The sequence below is a fragment of the Mercenaria mercenaria genome, chromosome 16, assembly GCF_021730395.1.
Source record: "Mercenaria mercenaria strain notata chromosome 16, MADL_Memer_1, whole genome shotgun sequence".
Taxonomy (NCBI): Eukaryota; Metazoa; Mollusca; class Bivalvia; order Venerida; family Veneridae; genus Mercenaria; species Mercenaria mercenaria.
Window position 1 is genome coordinate 16966601 of NC_069376.1, and position 24064 is coordinate 16990664.

At 36.7% G+C, this 24064-nt stretch overlaps 2 protein-coding genes across 2 annotated transcripts in view; both read left to right on the forward strand.

The window, feature by feature from the left end:
* The window catches only part of LOC123540281 (upstream-binding factor 1-like protein 1), a 34878-nt gene extending 14586 nt beyond the window's left edge, over positions 1-20292 (forward strand). The window contains exons 6-13 of the mRNA XM_045325169.2: positions 562-627; positions 1098-1242; positions 3679-3777; positions 6762-6842; positions 10632-10706; positions 12260-12292; positions 13847-14026; positions 15968-20292. Of these exons, the coding sequence (XP_045181104.2) occupies positions 562-627; positions 1098-1242; positions 3679-3777; positions 6762-6842; positions 10632-10706; positions 12260-12292; positions 13847-14026; positions 15968-16003 (715 nt within the window). The 3' untranslated portion in view covers positions 16004-20292. The remainder of the gene's footprint in view (positions 1-561; positions 628-1097; positions 1243-3678; positions 3778-6761; positions 6843-10631; positions 10707-12259; positions 12293-13846; positions 14027-15967) is intronic.
* Positions 1-24064, forward strand: part of LOC123540439 (phosducin-like protein 3) — a 478889-nt gene that overhangs the window by 188673 nt on the left and 266152 nt on the right. The gene's annotated exons all lie outside the window — the stretch shown is intronic.

Below are 24064 nucleotides of genomic sequence, written 5' to 3' on the forward strand. Positions count from 1 at the left end.
TTGATGGATTTACTTCAAACTTAAGACAGTTGTTCCTCATCATCACCCGCATCATATGGCACAAGGCTCATAACTTTGACACCAATATTTCTTGAATTATCCCACCTTTTTACATAGAATTTTAGGTTAAAGTTTTCAGATGATAACTTGAGAACGTTTCGGCCTAGGATCATGAAAGTTATAAATGATAGAGAAGTTGGTCATGACCAGCAGATGACCTCTATTGGTTTTGAGTTTAGTAGGTCAAAGGTCAAGGTCACAGTGACCCTTGTCTAGTAACTGAATGCATGAAGGGGGGCTTTTCATATTCTATGAGCTCTTATTCACAAAGAAGAGGCCTTGTTCCAAGTTTGAAAAACAAGCACTGCTTGGAGACTTAACTTTTGAGGATGCGTCACTCCATGAAATACTGGAGCAATTAAATTCCCATTCATTTTACCTATCAAAAGTTGAAATTCACAAAATTCCAGACCCCATGTAAAATCATGATTTCACAGTTGTTATAGAAAATTTATTCTGTAATTATTCAAAATATTGACAACCAGATATTTTTCTTTGCAGATCACTGACAGTCATTAAGAAGAAAAAAAAGAGAAAAATAAATCCAGATCACCCGAAAAGACCAAAGTAAGTTGTTTAAAATCCACATTAAGGTTCTCATCACTGAGGCTGTTCTTGAGAAGATGTTTTAAGCCAATTAGACAATTTGAGCCGTGCCATGAGAAAACCAACATAGTGGGTTTGCGACCAGCATGGATCCAGACCAGCCTGCGCATCCGCGCAGTCTGGTCAGCATCCATGCAGTTCGCTAACAGTTTCTCCAATTCCAATAGGCTTTAAAAGCGAACAGCATGGATCCTGACCAGACTGCACAGATTCACAGGCTGGTCTGGATCCATGCTGGTCACAAACCCACTATGTTGGTTTTCTCATGGCACGGCTCATTTAAGTGTTATTTTAACATCATAAGTGATAGCTTTTTATTGAGAGAAGATTATTTTGGGGTTGTGATTTAAATATTTACATGTTACAAGTCTGACTAGCATGTGATATCAAATCCTTATTTCTTTGATTAAAGGAATAGTGTTTAATTTCAGAGTGAGTGGTTATTCAATTTTCTGTAGTGAAATGGTGAAAAAATACACACACATCTCGGGAATACCTCTGATGCTCCAACTGGGAGCTTTGTGGAAACAGTTGCCAGAAGATGAAAAGATGCGGTATAATCTTGCTTGTACAAAGGTTAATTTTATACATGCTGTTATTTATATTTGTTAATATACTGGGTTGAATATTTATAAGGATAATATTACAGTAAGAATTGTACATTGAATAACACTTTGTCTACGAAAATTATTCTTAATGCATTAAACTGCCCCCCCCCCCCCCCCCCCCCACCAACACACACACACACACCCATTTCTAACCTTGCTGAAAATGCACTAGTGCTATTATAGTATTTACTGTTTAAACCCAAATATCTGTAATATTTAAAAATGGTGCATAACTGGAATTTCAGATAGCTTTACATTGGAATACTAATTTCAGAAAAGATACTTTTTGTTAACTCATTTTTTGCCTGAGAAATCCAAAAGAAATTTCCTATTGCCCTGAAGTGTTTTAGCTCACCTGTCAGTAGTGACAAGGTGAGCTGTTTTGACCGCTTGATGTCTGTCGTCCGTCATCTGTCAACAATTTGTAAAAAAATCTCCTTCTTCAGAACCACTGGGCAGATTTACACCAAACTTAAGAGGAATGATCCTTGGGTAGCCCGCTTTCAAAAATGCCCAAAGAATTTTATTCCATGCAGAACTCTTGTTACTATGGCAACCAAAAGGAAACTTTGAAAATCTTCTTGTCAAAAACTGTTAGCTGGATTTCAAAAAGTATTTTGTAGAAATGACCTATAGGTGACTCTCTACCAAAATTGCCTAAGCCATTCTGTTTCGGTCAAAAACATAGCTGCCAGGGGGTGGGACTTATTTTCCCAATATGGCTATATTGTAAATTTCAAAACTCTTCTTCTTCAAAATCATTGGGCTGATTTACACTAAACTTCACAGAAATGATCATTTGGTGCCCCCCTATCAAAATTGCCCAAAAAATTGAAATTTGTGCAGAACTGGTGTAGAACTGATTGCCATGGCAACCGAAAGGAAAAACTTAAAAAATATTCTTGTCCAAAACCACAGTAGCTAGGGCTTTGATATTTGATATGTGACATCATCTAATGGACCATCTAACAAGTTAGTTCAAATTATCTCCCTAGTGTCAAATATGGCCCTGCACTGGAGGTCATATGGTTTACAAAGACTTATATAGGAAAGTCTTCTTGTCCAAAACCACAGGGCTTAGGGCTTTGATATTTTTTATGTAACATATAGTGGTCCTTTACTGAGATGTTCAAATTATCCCCCTTGGGTTAAATATGGCCCACCCCGAGGTCAAATTAATGGGTTATATAGACATATAGGGAAAAACTTTGAAAATCTTCTTGTCCAAAACCATAGGGCCTAGGGCTTTGATATTTGGTATGTAGCATCATCAGATACTGTAAACTCATTTATTTTCATGGGCATGAAATTTCGCGGTTTTGGTCAAAACGGCATTTTTGTGGGGATATGAATTCGAGGATTTCAACTTTTGACCACAAAATGAACGGGAGTTTTACCTGTTCGTTGGGATTAAATTTCGTGGATTGACACAACCACGAAATCCACGAAAATTAGTCCCACACGAATATTGATGATTTCACAGTAGTCCTCTGCCAAATTTGTTCAAAGTATTCCCCTAGGGTCAAATATGGCCCTGCCCCAGGGATCGCATGGTTAATATAGACTTATAGGGAAAAACTTTGAAAATCTTCTTGTCCAAAACCGCAGGGCCTAGGGAATTTGATATTTGTATGTAGCATCATCTATTGGTCCTTTACCAAGTTTGTTCAATTTATCCCTCTAGGGTCAAATATGGCTCCGCCCAGGCCCGGGTCACATGGTTTAAATAGACTCGTATAGGAAAAAACTTTAAAAATGTTCTTGTCTGAAACCACAAGACCTAGGCCTTTGATGTTTTGTATGTAGCATTGCCTTATGGTCCTCTACCAAGATTATTCAAATTATTACCCTGGGGTGAAAAGAGGCCCTTCCCAGGGGGTCCATAGTTTTACATTATATTTATATAGGAAAACCTTTAAAAATCTTCTTATATGAAACTGCAAGGCCTAGGCTTTTGATATTTGGTATGTTGCCTTGCCTAGTGGTCCTCTATACCAAGATTATTCAAATTATGCCCCTTAATTGAAAAGAGGCCCCATCCAGGGTGTCCCAATTTTAACATAGACTTAATATAGAAAAAAAAAAATCTAGGCCTACAGCATTTGATATTTGGTAGGTATCATTGCCTAGTTGATTTCTAACAAGATTGTTTGAATTATGACCCTGGGGTGAAAAGAGGTCCTACCCCGACCTACTTTCTTGTTTTTAAGATACAGCCTTGAAATTTGGATGACATATACAGTTTTGCACACTGATCTTAAAACTGACTTTCAGTGATCATGAATATGACCTACTGACCTACTTTCTTATTTTTTAGCATCAGTTTGACATTTGATATATGTAGCTCATATTACTCAGGTGAGCGATCCAGAGTCATAATGACCCTCTTGTTGTTTTGTTCCAGGAAAAGGAAGCATACTTGGTGAAGGTGGAAGAATATGCCAAGCAACATCCAGAAGATTTAGAAATCAAAGAAATTCTGGCTGAAGAGACTGCTAAAATGGTAAAAAGACTTTAGTAGTTATTATGATATTGACAGGGTAGAGGAAGGACACCATTTATTCAATTGTTTGAAAAACTGGATGTATTATGTGAATGCCCCTGGCAGGCCGCTTCCACAGACTTTGTCCTGAGCATTATACAGAGTGTCTTGCGCAAGAACCAGGTCTAAGGCCTAGGTCACAAAGGTCAGATTCAAGAAAAGGAAAACTCTGGACCAGTTTTCTCTGGTACAGCATGCATGTTATATCCATTTTTAGGTATATTTATGTCTCCCACCACACAGTGGTGTGGGAGACATACCGGTATTGATCTACTCCAGTCTCTGTGTGTGTCTGTCACAAAGCATATCCACACTCTAAGTCGAACATTTCTCATCTGATCTTCACCAAACGTGAATAAAATGTGTTTGCCAATATGTGCTTGGCCAAGTTCGGTAACTAGCCAAATCGGCCCAGGCGCTTCGGAATAATGGCCCTTGAATTACCAAAAAACACTCAGATTTTTTTGCGCATTTTTGACCACAAAACGTGCCTATACTACTTTTTAAAAGTAGTATAGGGGTCCATTTGGTGTCAAAGAAGCGCATGCACATGTGCTCTAAGTAAACAGGATATAAAGACTGACTTACTCTTTAGATGATTAGGCAGTTGTGGGAGACATGCGCTTTTCTCAAAAGCATCTCTAGTTAGACCTTTTGTTACCCAGTAATGATTATTATATGGACTTTTTAGCTCACATGTCACAAAGTGACAATGTGAGCTTTTGTGATCACGCAGCGTCCGTCCGTGCGTCGTCCGTGCGTGCGTGCGTCCGTGCGTGCGTCCGTGCGTGCGTAAACTTTTGCTTGTGACCACTCTAGAGGTCACATTTTTCATGGGATCTTTATGAAAGTTGGTCAGAATGTTTGTCTTGATGATATCTAGGTCAAGTTCAAAACTGGGTCAGCTGCGATGAAAAACTAGGTCAGTAGGTCTAAAAATAGAAAAACCTTGTGACCTCTGTAGAGGCCATACTTGTGAATGGATCTTCATGAAAATTGGTCAGAATGTTCACCTTGATGATATCTAGGTCAAGTTCGAAACTGGGTCACATGCCATCAATAACTAGGTCAGTAGGTCAGATAACAAAAAAAACCTTGTGACCTCTCTAGAGGCCATATTTTTCATGGGATCTGTATGAAAATTGGTCAGAATTTTTATCTTGATGATATCTAGGTCAAGTTCGAAACTGGTTTAACTGCGGTCAAAAACTAGGTCAGTAGGTCTAAAATAGAAAAACCTTGTGACCTCTCTAGAGGCCATACTTTTCAATGGATCTTCATGAAAATAAGTCAGAGTGTTCACCTTGATGATATCTAAGTCTTGTTCGAAACTTGGTCACATGTTTTTAATAACTAGGTCAGTAGGTCAAATAAAAAAAAAGCCATGTGACCTCTCTAGAGGCCATATTTTTCATGGGAACTATATGAAAATTGGTCTGAATGTTCATCTTGATGATATCTAGGTCAGTTTTGAAACTGGGTCAACTGCGGTCAAAAACTAGGTCAGTAGGTCTAAAAATAGAAAAACCTTGTGACCTCTCTAGAGGCCATACTTTTGAATGGATCTTCATGAAAATTGGTCAGAATGTTCACCTTGATGATATCTAGGTCATTTTCGAAACTGGGTCACGTGCCTTCAATAACTAGGTCAGTAGGTCAAATAATAAAAAATCTTGTGACCTCTCTAGAGGCCATATTTTTCAGTGGATCTTCATGAAAATTGGTTAGAATTTTTATCTTGATGATATCTAGATCAGATTCAACACTGGGTCACATGAGCTCAAAAACTAGGTCACAGTGTCAAATAATAGAAAAAAACGACATCATACTCGGTTTAAAACTGGGTCATGTGGGGACAGGTGAGCGATTCAGGACCATCATGGTCCTCTTGTTTTTTCAAGTTGTGATGCACTTACTCTATATCTCTGTTTGATTCAAACTTCAAATAGGTGCTCCACATTACTAGCCACATAACATTACATAGTGTTATGGCACATTACTTTTGTAGAAATTTCCATGAATTATGTCCCTTTTATACTTATTTAATGTCTTGATACACTTGTCTATCTCTGTTATTACTAAATACATACACAGTCTTAAGCTTTTGTCCAATATCTTCATCTGCATTGGAGTAATTAAATTCTCCAGTGACAGCTCCAGCTTCCTGAAATGAGCCTAGTTTCTAACATCGAAATAGTCGAGCTCACTGTCTCCTGTGACAGCTCTTATCATATGAGGAAGTCGGCCACCTCGCTGAAATGTGTTTGAAATTCTTCCCACAGGGCACCTGGTGTCCTCTACCCGACCACTGAAGCTGTTGTAGAGCCACTGTTAGACATGAATTGTACCAGACTGGTTAAAATCCAACGAGAACAAAACCGATCTAAGTGAAATAAACAATTCAGATTGATTTTATCGTAGAAATTTAATGTTTTCTCGAAAAGCCATTTTGGCTAATTACAAGCCAATATACCGTAAAGTTTCAGGAGTTTACAGCTAATGTAGGGGCCTACGTGGCTGAGTGGTTAAAGTCGCTGACTTCAAATCACTTGCCCCTCATCGATATGGGTTGGAGCCTCACTTTGGGTGTCGAATTCTTCATGTGAGGAAGCCATCTAGCTGGCTTGCGGAAGGTCGGTGGTTCTACCCAGGTTCCCGCTCGTGATGAAATAATGCATGGAGGGGCACCTGGGGTCTTCCTCCACATCAAAGCTAGAAATTGGCCATAGGACCTATAATTGTGTCGGTGTGACATTAAACCCAACAAATGAATAAATACAGCTTATGTAGCAGCATAGATGACATCCAGTATCTTCAGTTAGTCTGTTTACTTGCAAAAGTATTTACAAGTTTTATCTCCCCTTTTAGAAAAAAAGAAAAACAAAAAAAAATCCAGGACATATTAATATTTTACTACAGGCCAGGTTGTATCGCTCACATTTCAGAGAAAGCCAAAGCGTTCAAGAAGCAAAAAGTCTACAACAAAGAGGAATGAGACGGAGAAGGAACAGAGAGATTTTGTAATGGTGGGTGGCCTTGTTTTGTTCTTGTCTTTGGAACGTCATCATTTATTTAATATGAATAATAGTTATGAAACGGTCACATTACATTTAATACTCTGAGATCAAATTTCACACTCACTCACTTGCTAAATGCGACTCGACTTCACGGAATGCGAGAAGATAAAAACGTCACACAAATTTTTAGTTCAACGATTCAAAGAATAAGTAGAGCTATCCTACTCAACACGGCGTTGGCATCAACGTTGGCGTCACACCAAACTTTCAACTCTTTTGTACCATCTCCATGTCCAGATTTAGGCAGGAGGGCATAACTTTACCAAGGATTTTGGCTGAATTATGGCCCCTTTTGACTTAGCAATCTTGGTTTTTTGTTCCAGTTCACATTTTGTGTAAAGTGCTTGTCATATGGCTTTGAAACTTTTATCACTTGTTTATTATAACAGTCTCTATCTGTAGGCAAGAGTACATAACTCTTGTCAACTATTTGCTGAATTGTGGCCCTTTTTGGACTCGGAAATAGGTAAATTTTTGTACAAGTCTATGTTTTGTCAAAACTATTTGACATGTGGTGTTGAAACTTTGAACACTTGCTTACCGACATGTTCAACATGTTCATATAGTGCAAGACTTGTCCAAATCCATCTGTAAATTTTCAGATTAAGCTTGCTAAAATTTGCAAGTGGTTTAAAAAGTTAAATTTGAGCCCTAACGTTCATTAAAAGTGGCTGTAGAAAAAAAACTTTCCAGAGTTCTATGGGTGAATGAAATTTTGAAATTAGCGTGGCCATTTTTCATCAGTATGAACTGATGTACCTGGACTAAACGGGGGATTAATTTTTAGCTTGACTTTTTGAAAAAAAGGTAGAGCTATTGCACTCGCCCCGGTGTCTGCATCAGCATCAACGTTGACATTGGTGAAGTTTTTGATAAAGTCAAATATCCCTGTTACTATCAGAGCTATTGACTTGAAACTTGAATAGTTACTTACTATCAAAGTCTGCACCAGGAGAAGCAAACCCCATAACTCTGTTTGAATTTTGACAGAATTATGCCCCTTTTTAACTTGGAAGTTTTTTTTTGTTAAAATTTTTGTTGAAGTCAAATATCTCTGTTACTATCAAAGCTATTGACTTGAAACTTAAAATAATTATTTACCATCATAGTCTACACCAGGAGAAACAGTCCCCATGACTCTGATTTGAATTTTGACTGAATTATGCCCCTTTTTAACTTGGAATTTTTTGTTGTTAAAATTTTTGTTGAAGTCAAATATCTCTGTTACTATTAAAGCTTTTGATTTAAAACTTAAAACGGTTATTTACTATCAAAGTCTACACCAGAAGAAACAATCCCCATTACTCTGATTTGAACTTTGACAGAGTTATGCCCCTTTTTAACTTGGATATTTAGTTCACCTGTCACAAAGTGACAAGGTGAGCTATTGTGACCGCTTGATGTCTGCTGTGCATCGTCTGTCGTGTGTAGTGCGTCATCCGTCATCCGTCAACAATTTCTGAAAAAAGTCTTCTTGAAAACCACTTGGCAGAATTACACCAAACTTCACAGGAATGATTTTTGGGTGGCCCCCCTTCAAAATTGTTCAAAGAATTGAATTCCATGCAGAACTCTTGTTGCCATGGTAACCAAAAGGAAAATTTCTTGTCCAAAACAGCAGGTCCTAGGGCTTTGATATCTGGTGTGTAGCATCATCTAGTGGTCCTCTACCAAGATTGTTGATATGGCTCGCCCCGGGGGTCACATGGTTTATATAGACTTATATAGGGAAAACTTTGAAAATCTTCTTGTAAAAAAACACATGGCCTGGGGCTTTGATATTTGATGTGTAGCATTATCTAGTGGTCCTTTACCAAGATTGTTCAAATTATCCCCCTAGGGTCAAATATGGCCATGCCCCGGGAATCGCATGGTTTATATAGACTTATATAGGGAAAACTTTGAAAATCTTCTTGTACAAAACCACATGGCCTAGGGCTTTGATATTTGGTATGTAGCATCATCTAGTGGTCCTCTACCAAAACTGTTCAAATTATCCCCCTAGGGTCAAATATGGCCACGCCCCGGGGGGTCCAGGTTTTACATAGACTTATATAGGAAAAAAAGTTTAAAAATCTTCTTGTCTGAAACCACAACACTTAGACCTTTGATATTTGGTTGGTAGCATTGTCTTATGGTCCTTCATCCAAAATTGTTCAAATTATACCCCATGGGTGAAAAGAGACCCTGTCCCGTGGATCGCAAGTTTATATATACTTGTATAGGAAAACTTTAAAATCTTCTTGTCAAACCAATGCCTAGGCTTTTGATATTTGATATGATGCATTTCACTGTGGGTCCTCTACCAAATATGTTCAAATTATCCCCTGGAGGTAAAATGGGCCCGCCCTGGGGGTCACCAGGTTATTACTAGATTATATAGGAAAAAAATTTAAAAATCTTACTTGTCCTGTAAATCAAACACTTATGACCCAGTAATTTGGTACTTGACTGTGTCTTATGGTCCTATCCAACATTGTTTTAATATACCCTTAAAATTTTGAGACTACCGTTTTCCACAAATCATAAATATTTGAATTTGACACTTGAACAATGTTGTGAACCTACGACCTAGCTTTTGATATTGTTTATCATGCATTTACATTGACATGCTAGCCAATTACTCAATGATGCCCTCCGGGTTAACAAGACCCCCTGTTTTTTATAGCATGATTATATCAGAGAAACACTAGAAAAGTCAAGCGCCTATTTCTACAGTTTAATTATTTATCCTGAATGAACCCCAGATAATAATGTCACTGCACGTGATTACTACTGACCTACTCGTTAAAAACCAGCCTGAATTGATAGCTATACAGTTTTGCAAAAATCATAAAACTATTATTGCCAGAATGTGACCAACTGATTTCTAAACTATCACAATTTGACATTTGAAAATGTACATATTACCAGTGAGCGTCAGGGTTCTTGCCTGTTTTTTATAGCGAAGGCTAATTCAGAGCAAGCATAGAGGTGAGCGCAGCTTAACACTCATTTCTGCAAAAAAAATCCAATGATAAATTATACCAGAATTAGAATAATGACTCAGTTTGCGAAAAAACAAGCTGTCTGGACAGGCCCCATAGTGGTTAAACTAAAATTTCTCCCAAGAACAACCATGTAAAATTAATTTTGTATGAATAAATGTTTAACATTATTTGCATTTATTGGCATGTTTTTCTGAAAATGATGGAAGAACAGCTTAAAGGTCCAATACTAAGGAAAGTGAACATTTTAATTTCTTTTAAAAAGCACAGAAACTATTTCATTTTATTGGAAAATGAAAGTTGGTATGTAGAAATTCGAAATAAATCGCAGTATATGTACAGTTATTTTTCTATGAAGTATGAAGAAAGTTAAAAAGACCTGGGGGGGGTCATTCTGTCGATTCATTGAAATTTCAACATAATACACATACATTTCTTTGAGTTCCAAAGACCTTCTGTAAATTTTGACCTGCCAATCTTCATTATTTGGTGTCTTGCAGAAGTCTATGCACTGGCTATGAAAAAAATTGCCAACTCACTTTCCCTTAGTAATGGACCTGTAATGTGTAGATAAAAATTTCTTTCAGAGTGATTGTTCACACTGTAATACATTCATATTTGAAATCCTTCGCATAATGTATGGGTAAAACAAATACAGTCACATCTGTATAATACAGTAACATATTGGAGTCTGTATAAAATGCTCTGAAAAAATTTATGTTGTATAAAGTTGTTTTTTTCAACATTTCAGGCAGATGAGAAAGTGGATGAAAAAGTATCAACAAATGAGTCAGACAGTATATTAGAAACACCTAAGAAATCACCGGTATGCAATGTATTGTTACCTGTTTTGATGTTTTAGATGTACTTGACATAATCTATAGATCTATGTACGTAAAACACCTGTTTCATTAAAGACTGGGGGGAAAAAAAGAAAAAAAAGAAAAGAAATCTGCACCACAAAATGACTTTAATAAAAGTAAAATTTGAAAGTAACAGGGTACTTAAGTTCTGGTAACAGTCTGGAACTTGAGACCGGGCTTGTAGTTACAGTCCCTGACAGGATCATTTGCTCATCATTACTTAAGAAATGAATTTTTTTTTTTTTTGGTATTAACTCGATTCATGTTTAATTTGCGGATCCTATTCTGTTGTTCATTTTGCAGGAACATTGAAAAAAGTTTCATTTCTTATATTTATTATTTGTATTGTATTATATTTGTATTTCCTTATCATTTGTAAACAAGATTTTATTTTAAATTGCACACATTTTATTGCATTTAACATTAAAATCAGATTCCCGGCCATTCATTTCACCAGACAGAACAACTGCGATGTTATCTAGGGAATGTTCTTCCTGACTATACACGGACTTCGTCAAAACAGCAGCCCTTTATCACTAAGTGGTGTTGATGTAACTTTTGCGCCTTTCCCTTTGCTGTTCATATGAAATGAATGTCATAATTTTCAGTGTAAAAGAATAGGGCGAATGTAAATATTGATGAATAAATACCACACTTGGGAAATTCTGTCATTTGGGTTGATTTTCAGAAGGCTTGGGAAATGTTGGTTCTACCTAGTTAATTGACCATGCTTTAAATCATGTAAAGAACACTTATTATTGAAGCTAGGATTTAGCTGTTTGACTTGAATTCAGTAATTGTTATTTAAAAAAAAAAATATACTGGAAGTGACATAAAGTCATCAGGGCTAGACAGATTCACTCGTCCACTGGTAAATATGAACAGAAATCGGCTTCGAGCGGTTGGAACTTCTGTGGTACTTGTCCTGCAGAAAGAGAACAATTTTTTACCAAAAATTTTATAAATCAAATTAACCCTTACCCTGCTAAATTTCTATAATGAATTAGCCCATCTTCCAAATAAGGACCGTACCATTAACTGTTGAAAGGGATGCTTACCAAAAAGATACTGACTGAATAGTGAACAGTGCAGACCATGATCAGACTGCACGGATGTGCAGGCTGATCTTGGTCTGCACTGGTCACAAAGGCTGAATCACTTGCCACCAGCAGGCTAAGGGTTAAAAAGGAACGGTGAAGAGGCAGGGTAGCTAAGTTAATTTGTCAATCGCAACTCTAAAATCTTCTCGGCACCGTTATGGTACCACATTGTGATCGCATTAGTTGGACGCTCTGTAGTCAAGAACAAGGTTCCAATATTTGCCGTTTTTAATGGACCTTAAAGTAGACACTGTCTGTAAAAAAGTATTTTCTTAGTGTATTGCAGAATGAGTACAAATTGTAGCAGGATGTTGTTCAGAACAAGTTGCTTAAGAAGAATTTGTCGAGCCCTTGTCATTTTACGTCAAACAAACTTTATATAGTTTAAAAGTTATATGTATTGATTTTTTTTGCAGAAGAAAAAGAGACATAATGAAGAAGACAGCCAGGTATGAAAAGCTTTGATTTATTTCATCTATTCTTAGCTATAAAAAATGAGCTGCACGATGAGAAACCAACATGTTGCATTTTCACCCAGCATGGATCCAGACCAGTCAGGCATCTGGGCAGTCTGGTCAGGATCCATACTGTTTGCTTTCAAACCCTATTGCAATTAGAGAACCGTAAGCGAACAGTATGGATCCTGACCTGACTGTGCGCATGCGCAGGCTGGTCTGAATACATGCTAGTTGCAAGTGCACTATGTTGGTTTTCTCATGGTGCAGCTCAGATATAGTTTGTTAAGGCAGTCATATAATTTGTCAGGTCATCAGATTTTAGGGTAAGCAGTTAAACAGGGCCTCTCCTTTTGTTCCGGAATTAGTTGCCCGGTTACTTTTCCTTTCTTTATCCTTGCCAGTATTTCTTTAAATTATTCATGGTGCTTGAAAACAATCAACCTAGTGCCACAAATATGTAATCTGTTTTACATAAGGGTCATTATGAAACCTTGAATAAGAGATATTGACAGATTAGTTTAAACCGTGTTGTATACATACAGTCTGAAATAGTGGAAAATAAAAAGACTCACTTCTGTTACTTTCGTTAGCTGAATTTTCCTTTCAGTACAACGATGCTTTGAAAAACAATATTTCAATAAAGTTCTATTTCTTAGAACAACATTTGTTTCAAACATGCAACTGGTAACAGTGGTAGTCTGTCCTGTTAGTTAAAATTGTGCTATTTGTAAGTAAACTGGTGTTTAGTCCAAGTGTGAGGTGGTGTTTAGTACAGTTGGGAAATGATGTTCAGTACAGGAGTGAGGTGATGTTTAGTACAAGTGTGAGGTGGTGTTTAGTACACCTAGGAAATGATTTTCACTACAGGAGCGAGGTGTTGTTAAGTACAGTTGGGAAGTGATGTTTAATACAGGCATGAGGATGTTTTTAGTTCATTTGGGAAGTGATGTTCAGTACAGGAGTGAGGTGATGTTTAGTACAAATGTGAGGTGGTGTTCAGTATAGTTGGGAAGTGATGTTCAGTACAGGAGAGAGGTGATGTTTAGTACAAGTGTGAGGTTGTGTTTAGTACACCTAGGAAATGATTTTCACTACAGGAGCAAGGTGTTGTTTAGTACAGGCATAAAGGTGTGTTTAGTACAGTTGGGAAGTGATGTTTATTATAGGCATGAGGGTGTTTTTAGTACAGTTGGGAAATGATGTTTAGTACAGATATGAGGCGATGTTTTGTACAGATGTGAGCTGTGTTTAGTACAGGTTTGAGATGGTGTTTAGTATAAGAGTGAGGTTGTGTTAAGTAAAGTAATGTTTAGTGCAGGCGTGAGATGGTGTTTAGTATAGGCATGAGGTGGTGTTTAGTACAGGTGTTAGATGGTTTTTAGTACAGGCGTGAGGTGGTGTTTAGTACAGGCATGAGGTGGTGTTTAGCTCAGGTGTCAGGTAGTGTTTAGTACAGGCATGAGGTTGTGTTAAGTACAAGTGTATGGTGGTGTTAAGTACAAATGTGAGAGACTGTTAATTACTAAGTCATCCTCTTGTTTAAAGGATTCCAGTCCAAGTAAGAAGAAGAAGAAGAAAACAAAGAAAGAAAAAGTTTGGACTGCTGAAGAGATGTTTATTGAGACCAAGATTGATGGATATAGGTTAGATCATGCTGATATGGATGACGATGACATCAGGGAGAAATTAATTAGAAAATTTAACAAACTGTCGGAAGAGAAAAAGGTCTGTAGGGGTTTTTACTCTATTAGTTATTTATTTATTATACCACATTTATATAGCACTCTAATACTCGTTCAAATGTGCTTTACAGAATAAACTGCAAATAATACAAATACACATTCACATTTTCACATTTACAAAATTTATGAATGTAAAACATTTTATAGAGAAAACAAGACCAACATATACAGTCAAACCTGTCTTATAAAGACCACCCTCGGGAGAGCAAAAACATGGTCTTTATTGGGAGGTGGTCTTTATTCACAGGTTAAAATACACTGTAAATGTTAAAATGGGAAACAAAACATGTGGTCTTTAGAGCCAGGTGGTCTCTGTTCAGAGGTGGTCTTTAACACAGGTTTCATTGTATACATATTCATACTCACTGTATGTGCAGCATGAAGAAATAGAAACAGGCTAATGATAATACTGCTATAATTGTTGTTGGTTACATTATTAATTGTTTTACAGTTTATTTTAGCTCACCTGAGCACTAAGTGATTACACTTTGTCCATTGTGTTTTCTTCAGCAGTCAAGAATTATTTTTAATGACATCTCCAAAACCACAAAAAAGATTTTCATGAAACTTGACCAAAATGATCCTTGTGTGGTCCTCTACCAAAGTTTTCCAAATGGTTCCACTTCGTTGCACATAGGGCACCAGAGCTAAAAGAAAAGAAAAATGTTCAAATGACATCTAAACTGCTGGTCAGATTTTGAAAAGATTTCACACAAATGGTTCTTACGTGACCATCTACCAAAAATCAGATTTTTCCAGATTCATAAAAAAGCATGGCTGGGGGGAGGGGGGAGCGTGGTCTGTTTGCCCAGTATGTATATATCGGAAATTTCTAGTATGTATTTCCCAGTATGTATATAATGGAAACTAAAAATCTTGAGTGAAACTGCTGGCCTGATTTCAATATAATTTTACCCAAATGGTCCTTGTGTGACCCTCTACAAAGATTGTTCAAATTATTTTGATTTGCAATCAAACATGGCCATCAGGGGGAGAAGTCACTTTTACATTATTATGCATATATTGGAAACTTTTAAAATGTTCTAGTCAGAAACAGTAGGCCCAGTTTTAAAACAATTTTGCAGAAATGTTTCTTGGGTGTGATCTTACTGGATTTTTCAGATGATTTTGTTTCGTCAAAAAATGGCCATTTGGGTGTGTACTTTCCCGTAAGTATGGAGTAAAAAATCTTCTAGTTTGATATATTCATATCACATCATTCCACGAACTTCTTCCAATTCCTGCCTATATTTATTTAGTGGAAACTTAAATTATTCTTGTCAGAAAACACTTACACCATTTTAATATAATTTCACAGACATTTTCTTGCATAACCGTCTTAAAAAGAAACAACAGTTCATGCAAGCAGGTAACTCAGGTGAGCGATCTAGGGCCATCATGGCCCTCTTGTTAAATAAAGTTCTCTTCCTATGTGCATATGGTCACTGTGGTATAAAAAAGTGATTATCTGCTGTGATTAACCACTTCCTACACTGATGTAGACTGGCTTCCATCCCTATGTTTGTTCTTACTTACATAATATCAGTTTTCTTCATTAAAAGGGAAGTAACTCCAGAAGGTTGTTTCTGCAGTGACATTTTTTATTGCCCCTGGCTCTGAACATAGATAAAATTGTGCTATTTTAGAGGCTTAAAATTTTCTTACAAAATGTTTCCAGCATTTATATAAAGAAATAACCATGCAGCCAGGGAACCAGGCTTACACTGATGTAGTGATATCTTTATTGAGAGCTTTTCTGAATCAGAACAAGATTGATTACATGTTACATAAAAAAAAAGAATAGACTTTTATATATGGCCGGCAGTAACAATTGCATTCTTATAATGTTGTAGATTGATTCATCTTTATTGTAAGTTTTTCTAAACTCCAGGGCAGTCATTTTCATCTCTAAAAATATTTGCAGGCTAAGTACAAGAGAAAGGCAGAGGAGAATAGCTGAACAAAAAATCTATTAGACTTTCCTAGGGACTTTGAAATCAGGGAAAATTTCTGGAAAACTGTTGATCTCAGATAGAAATGCCTGGCTCTGTGATTGAAACAAATGTTGAATCTTTGAACAGGGAACTTAAGATTCATGACTTTTTGGTGCTCAAATTAAATTGTGTTCATGCTTAGTGGCCAAGACTTTGTTACTTGGGTGAGTGATTTTGAAGTCCAGTAGAAAATCTGCAATGGATAATATGAACTGGGACTGGAACATTCGTCAGGGATGAAACAGGTGGAGTTTAGATAGTTATGGAAGATTCATCAGAGCTGAAACAGGTGGAGTTTAGATAGTTACGGAAGATTCATCAGAGCTGAAACAGGTTATGAACATTCATCAGAGCTGAAACAGGTTATGAACATTCATCAGAGCTGAAACAGGTTATGAACATTCATCAGAGCTGAAACAGGTTATGAACATTCATCAGAGCTGAAACAGGTTATGAGCATTCATCAGAGCTGAAACAGGTTATGAACATTCATCAGAGCTGAAACAGGTTGAGTTTACATAGTTATGGAAATGTGTGATTCATATGGATATTGTACATGTATGTTTATACATGGAATTCATTTTAAAATACAAACAAAATAGCAGCTGTCATTTTACAGAAGCATGTTTTGTAATACTAGTGTATTATTTATGTCACTTGTTTTAATTCTTCTAAAGCAGAGCTCAACTGGTTTGTGTGATAACCTTACTGTTGTTTTTTTTGCTCCCTGGTGAGGAAGCATATAGTGGCCACTTCGTTCAACCATCTGTCCTGCAGTTCTTGTTTAGAGTATTTCTCATCAACCACTGGTTAGAATTTAGCGAAACTTTTTAGGAAGGTTCACTATCAAGAGGAGATGCTATTATTGTCTTCACGGTCCAGTCAGATGATTTTTCACAGAGTTATTGCCCATTGGTTATTCAACAGTAGTTTACTATAGTACAATTATTGTCCGGAGTATCTCTCAGCAACCACTGGTTGGAATTTAGCAGAACTTCATAGGAAGCTTTGCAATCAGGAGGCGAGACATATGTTTTGTCTCTGTGTTCCGTTCGGATGATTTTTCGCCGAGTTATCACTCTTTGATAATTCAACAGTAGTATACTAAAAATTACTATAGTACCATTTATTTCCGGATTATTTTTCAGCAACTACTGGTTGGAATTTAGTGAAACTTCATTTGAAACTTTACAGTCAGGAGGAGATATGAGTTTTGTCTCGTTCTGATTAGATGATTTTTCACTGAGTTATTGCCCTTTGATTATTCAACAACAGTACCATTTCTTGTCTGGAGTATTCTTCAGCAACCGCTGGCTGGAAGTCATTGAAACTTCATGGTAAGCTTCAATCATGGTATATTTTCTACATGTTTGGGTCGGATGATTTTCACTGAGTAATTGTCCTTTGATTATTCAACCTAAGTAAACTATCCCGAACAATACATGTGCTCAGTTTAGTTCTTTTAACCTTTATCCTGCTGGCGGCAAGTGATTCTGCCTTTGGGACCATTGCAGACTAAGATCAGCCTGCATGGATGTGCAGGCTGATCATGGTCTGCACTGTTCGCTATTCAGTCAGTAAATTTTCAGTGAACACCCCTTTGAATAATAAGTAGTACTGCCCTAATTGAATAATGAACTAGTCAATTTTAGAAATTTAGCAAAGTAAAGATTAATATTCTAGTTTTGAGGAGCATACCTGTATTTTCTTATTTTCTTTAGCAATATTTTCCTCAGCTTCTTAGATATTATACAGTCCTGTACATAAAAACAAACCAGGTTGTTGCTTTTGCGAGGACATTAGGAAAGTTATACTTCTATTAAAAAATGGGACATACTCTATGAAGGGGCCCAGAAATGGGTACCTAAAATAATCTTTTTGCGTAGCAGCATTACGTGAAATTAGCTCCTGATTTGTTAAAAGTGATTTTCTGTATATCTGAACCATTGAATTGATGCATTATAAGTCTGTATACCTAGTAATAGACAAGTGTGGCAACTGTATTAGAAGTGAAAACAACAATGAATTGCTAATTGAAATGCATGGGCTTCACTTAAATTGTAAATCTTCTTGTTTCTTACCATTCTTTATTGGATTACTGCATACATAGTTTGAAGTGTAAATATTTTATAAACCTGGGACACCTCACTAGACAGCTGCTTGCCCATTTCTATGGGAAACAGAGCCCTCTGAACATCTTGACTGATTTTTATAAGATGTAGATATGTAAGCAATTTTGACAAAGATTTTCAAGAGTTACATAGTTTGAATGTTTACTGATGGTGAAATTGATTTTATGAAAGAAAATTATTAATTGATTTAATTACGAAGTGCCAACCTTATCTATGACCGATGTTGTCTTGCAAACCAATAGAGATCTTTAAATGATACAATGTGCTTAGGCGTAAAAAAAAATTCTTTGTTTCCAGTATCCCCGACCTACCCTAAATTTTTGTCCCCACCCTAAATGTTTTTATGGCCTTGGAGAATATTTTTTTCAACTTTTTGACAAAAAGTTGCCAAGCTGCACTTTTTATGCTTTGAACATAGTCAGTGATGTTAGAAATCAACTTCCTGAAGCTCTAAAGGCATAACCCCATTATTTGTATTCATTTTTTGACACAAAAATAATTTCCGAAAAGTCTCCCTTGATAAAAAAAAAAAATCCAAAAAAAAAAATTTTTTTTTTCTGACCTACCTACGGTACCCTAATTTTTTTGAGCATGTTACTGGAAACAAAGAATTTTTTTTTTACGCCTTATCATGTTTTAATCTAGAAATGATGTGCTGATTACTCATTACATTAAGAGTGGTATATAAAAATCTGATTGCTGTCCATCCCTCAGTTCATTACTCTATCTGAAAAGATTTTGAAATTGCACAATATTTAATTTTGTAGACCTCGGGCAGAGATATAAATTAGCACTCAGCAGCTAGTTTTCAGCTGGACTTGTAACTTCAAAAGTTTTGGGGCCCAGACTAAAACTTTGGGATCAAACTATGTTTCATAATACATTACAATATGCCAGATAAGTTCTTATTTATTTTCATATTGTGACTGATGCATAAATGTATTATAGTTAATGTAAATTATTAAAATTTGTTCATTTTGATGACGCCTTTCTAACGTCAAACAAAATAATTAAAGCCATTTTGCTTAACCTTTAGCCTGCTGGTGGCATGTGATTCTGCCTTTGCGACCAGTGCAGACCAAGATCAGCCTGCACATCCTGATGATGGTCTGCACTGTTCGCTGTTCAGTAAGTAAATTTACAGTAAAAACCCCTTCGACTAATAAATGGTACTGCCTAAATTGAATGATGGACCAGTCCATTATTAAAGTTTAACAGGGTAAAGATTAATAAATACCAATGTTCAGTAAAATTTGCTATTTGGGACCTCAGTATTGTTATTGAATCAAGATAAATGAGCATAATTACTGAATGCTAGAACTTTGGCTGCGTGATTGGGATGCTCGCTACCATATGTGCAGCAGGAATTAAAGATGTACTGTATATGTTAACGACTGTAGTCTATTTTTCCAGAAAACTTTCATCTTACTGAAATATTGTCATTTTGATACTTAATATTCAATCAAACTAACTGCAATTTTTAAAATAATTCATTCTAGAATCTTTCATGGGTGCAGATATCAGATGGTTGGTAAATTGATAATTAGTATAATTAGGTGAAGCATATATCGGTAATCTTAATTGGACAGCCACATGACTCATTGAAAGTTGAAATTTATAAATAAAATGATAGGAAATCCCAGTATATTGCTGTTTGCCGGATTGGCGATACGTCTTGAAAGGCTGATTGTCCAGCTTAAAACACGGTTGTTGTAGGCAGCTGGACAAGAGCTGATTTTCTTAGATATATTCTTTTCCAAGTTCAGGTCTTTCTTACACGTAAGTTTTGATAAAACCTGAAAGAAGTTTACCGTTGGGGGCCAAATTTGTTGAAATTTACTTGCAGATTTTGCCCAGATATTGTATTTAAGTTTGAAATTGTCTTCAAATTTTATCTTGCAACTAAAGACTGTTGCTGACATTATATTTTAGATGGGAATATAAAAAGCAGTTGCAGATTTTTATTGTTCTATTCTAATGTTACGGTATATATTGTTGGATGTACATGTACTACATGTCATTAGTACTAAATGTGTTCTTTTATAATTCAAACTGTGTATTTTTAAATCATTTTATAAAACTGTATTGTATTTAACAAAATCAGTAAACAAATGACATTTGTTGATAGTTTGTTCATGCTTACATATTTGAGAAAGCCCTCAATGGCCAGTCTGGATTTAAGCAGAATTTGTTAAAATGGGTTGCAATTTTTGTGCCCCCCACCCCCCACCCCCAAAAGTTTGATTGGGGGTGCACTTATAGTTGCCCTTTTCCGTCTGTCTGAATTTGTGTTGTTCATATCTCAGAAAGTATTTGACCCAGAGTCATCAAACCTCACAGGATTGTTGTTCAGCATGGGAAGTTGTGCACCAGGGGTTTTAATTTGGATCTCACACAGCCATATCAGAGTTAAGGCCCTTTATCAAAAATGTGCAAAAATGTGCATAAAAGGGCCCAAGTTTATAACGCATGCATCTAAAAAGGTATTTACTTAATGTTATGAAACAATACAGATATATTATTCAGCATGTGAAGTTGTGAATCTGTGGTTTTGTTAGAGATATCACTCTACCAGACCAGAGTTATGGCCCTTGATTTAGTAAAAATATGCAGAAAAAGTCATAAAAGTTGTTGTCGCACATATCTCAAAAAGTATTTTGCCTAGGGTCATGAAACTTCATAGGAATATTATTTAGCATGTGAAGTTGTGCACCTGGTCTTCTCTTTGGGAATTCACTCAGCTAGGCCAGAGTTATGGGCCTTCAATTGGTGAAAAATACACAAGTTTTTTTTTAAAGTTTGTATTGCAAACCTCTTCAATAATATTTCACCTAGAGTCATGAAACCATGTACAGTGACAGGAGCGAGGGACACCTGTGTCCTATGAACACACATCTTGTGTAGACTCAATTTGTAGCAGATTTATTTCCCTTTTGAACATTGTAGGGTTATTTATGAGGAGGAAATGAAGATGAGAAACATAAAATGTTGGAATATAAACCTAGGCAGCAAATCCTTTTTCAGCTCCTTTCAGGGTCGGGTATGTCTTTGTCAAACCACCACCCCCCCCCTCCCACTCAACCACCTCAAATGCAAGGTAATGTATGTCGGAAATTTTGTATATAACATTGTGTCCATCGTTGATCGGCAGAGCATTGATAGTATTTTAATATATGTATGCCACATGTGTTCACAAAATGCAAAAATTTACTGCAAATAACCTGCACCCAGTTTTAACACACAGAGTTACATGTTTAATATTATGCACAGTTGTTACAAGTTTAGTGCACTCGGTGTTTATTTTACTAAAGTGTTTATTGCCAATGCTTTATATTTCTGCTAATGTAAAAGAACCATCATTGTTTTCAACTTTACGTATGTATTTCTTGAAGCCTGCCCACTTAGCTCAGTAGGGAGAGAGTTGGTCTACAGATTGCGGGGTCGTGTGTTTGATCCCCGGGCGGGGCATATTATGTTCTCCGTGACGATTTGATAAAAGATTCTGAAATCGTTCGTCCTCCACCTCTTGATTCATGTGGCGAATTTGGCAGTTACTTGCGGAGAACAGGTTTGCACTGGTACAGAATCCAGGAACACTGGTTAGGTTAACTGCCCGCCGTTATGTGACTGAAATACAGTTGAAACCCAAAACAAACAAACAAATCATATGTGTATTTCTTGAAGTGCTTATCAACCTGTCCAAAGCATCAGACTCATGTTACATGACACTCATGATGCATTTATTTGTAATGTGGCGTGGCTGCTTCATTTTTAAGCCTATTCGAAGAAAAGTCTGAGCTGTTCAACAGCAAGTACTGTGAAATCATTAATATTCATGGGGGATTAATTTTCGTGGATTTCATGGTTGAGTCAATCCACGAAATTTAATCCCAACGAACAAGTAAAATTCCCATTCATTTTATATTCAAAAGTTGAAATCCACAAATTCATATCCCCACGAAATTAACGTTTTTACCAAAACCACGAAATTTTATGCCCACGAAATTAAATGATTTCACAATATGTAAAGCTATCATATTAAGGCGTATAACCTTGAAACTTACCTTTTCCTTTTCTAGGTTAATAACCAACCTCACTGGGTCAAGTCCCATCACTCTTACATGTATTTTTGCAAAATTATGCCCCATTGTGAACTTAGGATTCTGGCAAAACTTTTACTTCCAAGTTACTATCTCCAAAACTGATGCAGATAATGATTTGAAATTTTCATTACATCTCCTGGGTTATAAAATTATGTGATAGCATCAAGTCCCATATCTCTGATATGTATTTTGGCCAAATTATGCCCCCTCCTGGACTTAAGTCTTGCATATAAGTTACTATGTCCAAAACTAATGGAGATACTGGATAGAAATTCTATAGATAGTTTAAGATTTGGGGTAATATTCCTGCTTCTGGGACAGCAATATGAATAGTCAAGCGTTTGCTTTCTTACAGACAGCTCTTGTTGTTATGAACATTAAGTGTATTTATTTCCTGTTGAAATTGTTTTCTCTAGTACTTGTTAAAGGTTGGAGTACTAATTAACTAGCAGAAAGTTTTATTGAATATATCGGTTTTGGTTACTTCTCTTTATCACCCCTTAATTGTATATAAATTCATGTGCAGTATTGAAAAAAGTACATTTATAACCATGTTATTATGTCTCCCCCCACCCTCTGGGGGAGACATATTGTTTTTGCCCTGTCCTTCCGTCCGTCCGTACGTCACACTTCATTTCCGATCAATAACTGGAGAACCATTTGATCTAGAACCTTCAAACTTCATAGGGTTGTGGGGCTGCTGGAGTAGACGACCCCTATTGTTTTTGGGGTCACTCCATCAAAGGTCAAGGTCACAGGGGCCTGAACATTGAAAACCATTTCTGATCAATAACTAGAGAACCACTTGACCCAGAATGTTGAATCTTAATAGGATGATTGGTCATGCAGAGTAGATGACCCCTATCAATTTTGGGGTCACTCTGTTAAAGGCCAAGGTCACAGGGGCCTGAACATGGAAAACATTTTCCGATCAATAACTTGAGACCCTCTTGACCCAGAATGTTAAAACTTCATAGGATAACTGGACATGCAGAGTAAATGATCCCAATTAATTTTTGGGTCACTCTATTAAAGGTCAAGGTCACAGGGACCTGAACATGGAAAACCGTTTCCGGTCAGTAACTTGAGAACTACTCGACCCAGAATGTTGAAACTTCATAGGATGATTGGTCATGCAGAGTAAATGACCCCTATTGTTTTTGGGGTCACTCCATTAAAGACCAAGGTCACAGGGGCCTGAACATTGATAACCATTTCTGATCAATAACTTAAAAACCTCTTGATCCAGAATGTTGAATCTTCATAGGATGATTGAACATGCCCAGTAAATGACCCCTATTGATTTTGGGGTCACTCTGTTAAAGGTCAAGGTCACAGGGGCCTGAACATTGAAAACCGTTTCCGGTCAGTAACTTGAGAACCACTTGACCCAGAATGTTGAAACTTGATAGGATGATTGGTCATGCAGAGTAGATGACTGCTATCAATTTTGGGGTCACTCTGTTAAAGGCAAAGGTCATAGGGGCCTGAACATGGAAAACCGTTTCCGGTCAGTAACGAGAACTACTTGACCCAGAATGTTGAAACTTCATAGGATGATTGGTCATGCAGAGTAAATGACCCCTATTGTTTTTGGGGTCACTCCATTAAAGACCAAGGTCACAGGGGCCTGAACATCATTGACCATTTCCGATCAATAACTTGAAAACCTCTTGATCCAGAATGTGGAAACTTCATAGGATGATTGAACATGCCCAGTTAATGACCCCTATCGATTTTGGGGTCACTCTGTTAAAGGTCAAGGTCACAGGAGCCTGAACATGGAAAACAA